The following is a 6,547-nucleotide window of genomic DNA, read 5'->3' as shown; positions in this document are numbered from 1 at the left end:
ATGACTGTGGCTCCCGAACGCTGGTCCTTAGGGGGCACGTGCACGAAGACTTTCCGGCTGTCATCGACAAGGTCAGGCCGGCTCAAGTTTGAGAGCGGCGACAGCGGCGCGTCGGCGGCTCTTTCTGGCACCGGCAATGGTTGTTCTGTTGTTCATGGACCTCGATGTAATTTTTATTATGTTTAGGGTGCTTTGTACTCCACTGAATCTTTATAATAGATATGGTATTTTCGTAAAAAAATATATGACACGTACACGTATTGACAGGAATTGAATGGGCTACACACGTAACTGTTGTGGTTCATATGCCTGGTGGAGAATAGTTGCATTACGTGATAGACGATGGACAGGAAATGTTTGCTGCCGTGCTGCTCAATTGCGTGCGTTCCAGATAACTTGCAGCATCAAGAAGTGATGTTAACGCAAAGTGAGCGTCATCCGAAGTCCCACGGGGCCGGTTTGCTAGGGTGCATGCAATGCATGCAGCATCTGTGTGGTGGTAGTGGAGGATGCAAAGGTGTCAAGGTGAAAAATGATTGAGGAGAGGAAAGGCGCGGAAAAGCAGGGGGACACAAAAGAGTCAACCAGCCCTACCGCAGCTGGGTGGACAGTTACGAGACCTAATCTCTTTGTCTAATCAGCCCACACACACACGACACACGGGCCAAAGATAAAAGATTTCACGACCAACTATCTGCTCCGACGGATGGGCAAAGGCGGATTCACTGGAGCTGAAAAGATGAGAGAGTACACCGGCAGCAGTACTGACACTGGCTAGCTCTCTCTCTCTGTGTGTGTGTGTACTGTCTACAATGGCTAGCAAGAGCGAGGCAAGCGCTACGTTGGCACCTACCTGAGAGCGACCCCCCGCCTTCCGCCTTGAGGCCCCTTTTATACTCTGGCCTCGCTTTGTCTTCCCTCCATCGCTCCGTCGGTCGTTTCTTCCTCTGCCATTGCCGCCACCGTCGGCCGCCGCCTTCTGCTCGCCACGGCCGGCTAGCAAAGCTGCACGGGCGGCAACGCCATTGAGCTCTCGTTCGCGTCGTCTCAGTCAGTCGGCGGCATGTCGAAGCGGCCGGGCGGGATGAAGAAGAGGCTGAAGCGCGGCCTCTGGTCGCCGGAGGAGGACGAGAAGCTGATGAACCACATTGCCAAGTACGGCAACGGCTGCTGGAGCTCCGTCCCCAAGATTGCAGGTACCGTACCAGCCTATAGCCACATCCCTAGCTCACTACTACTGCACTAGCTCTTGCCCCCTCCTTGATCCGCCAATGCAGCAGTAGCTTACTCGCCAGTAATGCTAGTGCCACTACAACATTTTCTGTCTAAATTCGAGATGGTTTCTGTGGAGAACTAGTTAACAATTTTGAAGTAGTGCCAATTTGATGGTGTTAATCGGGTTTTAATTAATTTGTTGCTGCATTATTAGGCCTTGAGAGATGCGGGAAGAGCTGCAGGCTGAGGTGGATAAACTACCTGAGGCCGGACCTCAAGAGGGGCGCCTTCTCCCAGGAGGAGGAGGACCTCATCATCCACCTCCACTCCATCCTCGGCAACAAGTGGTCTCAGATCGCCGCGCAGCTGCCCGGCCGCACCGACAACGAGGTCAAGAACTTCTGGAACTCCTTCATCAAGAAGAAGCTCCGCCAGCGCGGCATCGACCCGGCCACCCACAAGCCGCTCGCCCCCGCCGGCGCTCCCGCCGCCGCCACGCCTGTCAGCCGCAGCGCCGTGTTCAGCGAGGCCGAGCTGATACTGTCGTCGCCCGTGGGGGGACCGCACATGCCGCCGCTGGTGTCGGCGGAGAGCTACGTGTACAGCCGGGGCAGCATGGACGGCGCCGGCGGCGTGGTGGGCGGGTGCAGCGACGATGGGTCCCTGTCCTCGCTGTCGGGGTACAACAACAACCAGACGGCGGACTTCGCCGGGTACCTGGATGCGGACGCGCTGCACGGCGGGGTTATCCCGTCGGTGTCGAGCTCCAGCACGCTGAACTCGATGGCCGGCGTGAGCCCCGGCGGCGCGGCCAACACCAACGCCACCACGGACGAGCTGTGCTGCAACAACAACCCGAGCAACAGCGGCAGCGGGTTCGAGTCGTCGACGACGCAGAGCAGCAGCAACCACCACCTTCCGTGGCTGGAGCTGGGGTCGATCAGCAGCTGCGCCGACCACTACGGCGCGGCGCTGGACGAGCTCAAGTGGTCAGACTACGTGTTCGACGGCGGCTACCCGCAGTACCACCAGCAGGGCCAGTGCATCTACGGCGACAGCAAGGCCGCAGCCGACGCCGCGGCGGGGCAGTTCGACGCGCACGGGCTCGGCATCAACTGGTGCTTGAATTGAACTCATCCAACCGACAGCCCGACACCAACGGCCGGCGGCCGGCAATCAACCGCTGCCGCCGCCACGACATGCAAAGATCCAGATCGTAACGTATACGCGAGTTTATAATACTCCTAGTAGCTACTAAGAAATGTTTGGTGAGGTTTTGGCTTGTAAATCGTTTCTCCCTTACGTTCTCTCTTGTTTCTTTCTTTCTTTCTTTCATCTTGATTTGGTGATTGATTGATTGATTGACCCGTATAACTTTGCGTGTAAAAGTGCATATGACGAACACAGAAGGATCGATGATGGAGGGATACATATATTACTTTGCTCCTGCTATATAAAGTTGTTTGATTTTTGCGTGGTTAATTAAATAAAGAGTGTGGTGTGGTGTGGTGATGATCAATCAATCACAGGCAGCTTCGGCGGACGGCTGGCTTTATCATGGGTCCGCCGGGCCATTGAATTCGTCCTCGATCGATCGGTCGCTTTACCTTTTGGTGATTGGTGATGGTGCGGTGTTGGTCCCGTACGTGGCTGGATCGTTCGTTCGTGCGTGCGTCAATTTGGTCATGATGATGATTGAGCTGTAAGGAGAGAGGACGTACTTTATACTGTGCAAGCTCTTGTCCTGGAGTGTAATTAGCACATGGACGATGGACCGGCTTAATCACCGGGTCACGGTTCCATGAAATGAAGTTTGGAAACGAAAAGCATCACTGTGCTTTTGAATTTTGTTAGAAGGTGCAGCTTTCATATCATCTAGCTGCCTAGGTAGGTTGATTTTGTATTGGTTTTTTTTCTTCTTCTTCTGTTTCTTAGGCGACCTAGAAATAAGTATTTCTCATGCTAAAAAAAGAAAGAAATAACTATTTCTGGGTCACCTCAAGAGTAGCCTGATTTTAGCGCCGAGGTCGTGCAACTGCAAAAGAGGTGCGATGGTCTTCATCGGACGGCTATCAATGTCGAGTGACAAATAACTATTGCTATGGTTTTTGTTCTCTTTGTGGGAATAATATTCAACATGCGATGGTATTTGTTCTTTTTGTGGCAATCCGGAAGAAGCGAATCATATTTTCTTTACTTGCAGTCCGAACGAAGGTTACGTGGAATGGAGCTGCCTTAGAGCATCTCTAGCATACCCCGCAAAATCCTGACCCGCATAAGTCTTTTGCAGTTCATGAAAAAGGGTATATGCAGGCCTGCGCGGGCGAGGACAGACTCAGACCCCGTATAATCAACCCGTAAAAAAAAATATTCTCCGAATATACCGAACAGACTCAGAGCTAGCTCTTTTTTTAGTCGTCTTCTTCCTCGCGTCAATCCGGCAAACAGGCGGACGAGGGAAAACAAGAGGCGAGCGCGGCGCGGGCGGAGGCCAGGGCGGCCGGGGCGAGTGCGGCATGCGCGGAGGCCAAGGCTACCGGGGCGGCGCGAGCCCCGGCGGGATCCAACGGCCGGCGCATCGAGCTAGCTAGCTAGCTCTTCGAATCCATTGAGCTGCTAGCTAGGTAGCTCAGTTCGAATGGATTGAGCTGCTAGCTAGCTAGCTCCGTTTGAATGGATTGAGCTAGCTAGCTAGCTCCGTTCGAGGGCCGCGGAGCTACGGGCGAGCGCGGCGGCCGGGACGGAGGGCCGGCCGGCTATCAGACGGCCGGCGGGCGAGCGCGGTGGCCGGGGCGGACGGGCGTGGTGGCCGGGCGGCGGCCGGGAGGTGGACGGGCGCGGCGGCCGGGTGAGCTTCATGGCGTTGGCGGGAGCAAAGATTCCTCAACCGCCAACGTTGACCGGTATGCAGGGCCCTATTAAAGTTGCCCTCAAAATTGTATATATAAGGGTTTCGCGTTCGCGTTTGCAGGCCCCTTAAATTTTTTTAAGAGTCGAACGATTTTGCAGGGTCTGTTCGGGCTCGTTTTTCCGTCTGAAACTGCAAAAGACGGTTATTTTGCGGGTTTGACTATTTATACGGGGTCTGCTAGAGATGCTCTTAGCAATATGGCAGGCACAAACCAAGATCCTGCATCCACCTCGGATTGGTTGGGAATTGTCTGTGGGCTGAAGATTGCAGTTCTAGGGTTGTTTTGCGTCTCTCTGTTGTCCAATCCCTGGTATTGCGGAACATACGTACGTAGCAAACTTACGATTGAGGGTTATATTCTGTCTTGTCATGCATCTTATGTTTTCAAAGCAATGCTCTTTTTTTTTGAATTGGTAGCCGCTTGGGAGAGTGAAGGACAAAGTCATGTCGGCGGAATTGTTGGGAGCAACTAGTTAACGAGCGCTCCTTCGGAGCGCTCCGCGCGTGACAAGTGTCGTGCGCGGAGCGCTCCCGCAAGGGAAAAGCAGTTGCGCGGTTGGTTTCCGGTTTTTCCTTTCCGGTTTGTGGTTTGATGCGTTTTGCAGTTTGACCCTTGAACTATCAGAATTTTTCGTTTTCCCTTTCCGCGCGATAACACAAAAAAAATACCCGCTCGCGCGGTTGGTTCCCTGTTTCCCTTTCCCGTTTCCCTTTTTGTTCCCATTATATTTCCGGGTAATGGAGATTTATGGGGTAGTTACGGGCGGGGACTATCAACACTATCAAATGTCACCTTTCAAGTAAAGAAAAAAAGCAACTTTTTAATGTAAAACAGCAGTCTCCACAGTCATTCAATTGTGTGACTTCTTTATAGGCACAAGTGAACACTAGAAGAGGCACGGGTGTATAATAACTTTACTAAATTGAAGAAAAGCGCCTCCGGCTCGCCTTCGGCTCGTTCAATTTTCATAAACATCTTGAAGGGGGGGGGGGGCATAGGTCGAAGTGTGTGTTGGTCGTGCGGCGTGCTGGTTCGTGCGGCGCGTTGTACGTCGTGGTGTGAGACGGCGCCTCCGGCGCGAGGGAACCTCCGGCTCGTTCAATTTTCATAAACATCTTGAAGGGGGGGGGCATAGGTCGAAGTGTGTGTTGGTCGTGCGGCGTGCTGGTTCGTGCGGCGCGTTGTACGTCGTGGTGTGGCACGGCGCCTCCGGCGCGAGGGAACCTCCGGCTCGTTCAATTTTCATAAACATCTTGAAGGGGGGCATAGGTCGAAGTGTGTGTTGGTCGTGCGGCGTGCTTGGTCGTGCGGCGCGTTGTACGTCGTGGTGTGGCACGGCGCCTCCGGCGTGAGGGAACCTGCTTGTTTAATTTTTATATAGTAGGTTGTGCAAAAGGCAAGCTGCTTTGTTTCGAAAGGCATGGGTTTGAAGCATGTGCAGTCACGTCTGCTTATGAGCTAGGTTTGTGCGTGCATTCACATGTGTGTATAATACGAAGGCATTGGTATGTTGCCTCCGGAGGCACGGGTTTGAAGCATGTGAAGTCACGTGAAGTCATTGGTATGTTGCCTCCAGAGGCACGAGTTTGAAGCATGTGAAGTCACGTCTGCTTATGAGCTAGGTTTGTGCGTGCATTCACATGTGTGTATACTACGAAGGCATTGGTATGTTGCCTCCGGAGGCACGGGTTTGAAGCATGTGAACTCACGTGAAGTCATTGGTATGTTGTCTCCAGAGGCACGAGTTTGAAGCATGTGAAGTCACGTGTGTGTATACTACGAAGGCATTGGTATGTTGCCTCTGGAGGCACGGGTTTGAAGCATGTGAAGTCACGTGAAGTCATTGGTATGTTGCCTCCAGAGGCAGGTTTGAAGCATGTGAAGTCACGTGTGTGTATACTACGAAGGCATTGGTATGTTGCCTCCGGAGGCACGGGTTTGAAGCATGTGAAGTCACGTGAAGTCATTGGTATGTTGCCTCCAGAGGCACGGGTTTGAAGCATGTGAAGTCACGTGTGCGTAGGAGCTAGCCACGGTTGAGGCGTTCTTGGTATTTGTGTGTGGATATTGCCCGGATGCATGGTGACCCAGGCTTTCGTGGCACAAGGCCATGTCACCTCTGGAGGCACGGGAGGGTGGTCTCCAGAGTCACGCGTAAGGGTATGTGTGTGTGTTGATATTGCCCGGAGGCATGGTGACCCAGGGTTTGGTGGCACAAGGCCATGTCGCCTCTGGAGGCACGGGAGGGTGGTTTGCAGAGTCACGCGTAAGGGTTCGTTTTGGGAGTCACTGCTGTCGTACAAATAAGAAGAGGCATTGTTGTTTATAGTTTACTGGCACTCTCTGATGATGTAAGAGGCACTATTGTCGAAATAGTTATCTTTTCAACATGAACACGCAATTTCTAACTACATTACATA

General features: G+C 53.1%; 1 protein-coding gene across 1 annotated transcript; it reads left to right on the top strand.

The window, feature by feature from the left end:
- The first annotated feature begins 876 nt into the window (after nucleotides 1–876).
- On the top strand, nucleotides 877–2,697 carry LOC100873097 (transcription factor MYB3). The gene is made up of 2 exons (XM_044474963.1): nucleotides 877–1,196; nucleotides 1,430–2,697. The coding sequence occupies exons 1-2, from the start codon at nucleotides 1,064–1,066 to the stop codon at nucleotides 2,344–2,346; spliced, it is 1,050 nt and encodes a 349-aa protein (XP_044330898.1). The 5' UTR covers nucleotides 877–1,063; the 3' UTR covers nucleotides 2,347–2,697.
- Nucleotides 2,698–6,547: the final 3,850 nt, after the last annotated feature.

This window comes from Triticum aestivum, chromosome 2D (assembly GCF_018294505.1).
Source record: "Triticum aestivum cultivar Chinese Spring chromosome 2D, IWGSC CS RefSeq v2.1, whole genome shotgun sequence".
In the NCBI taxonomy this organism is placed as follows: domain Eukaryota; kingdom Viridiplantae; phylum Streptophyta; class Magnoliopsida; order Poales; family Poaceae; genus Triticum; species Triticum aestivum.
The sequence above is the reverse complement of the archived record's forward strand: the minus strand, read 5'-3'. Positions and strand labels throughout refer to the sequence as shown.

What these genes read in the sequence shown, in the direction of transcription:
- LOC100873097 (XM_044474963.1), top strand. Translation starts at nt 1,064, where the DNA reads ATGTCGAAGCGGCCGGGCGGGATGAAGAAGAGGCTGAAGCGCGGCCTC. An exon ending in CTCCGTCCCCAAGATTGCAG is followed by an intron (nt 1,197 to 1,429) that starts GTACCGTACCAG and finishes CTGCATTATTAG; the next exon opens with GCCTTGAGAGATGCGGGAAG.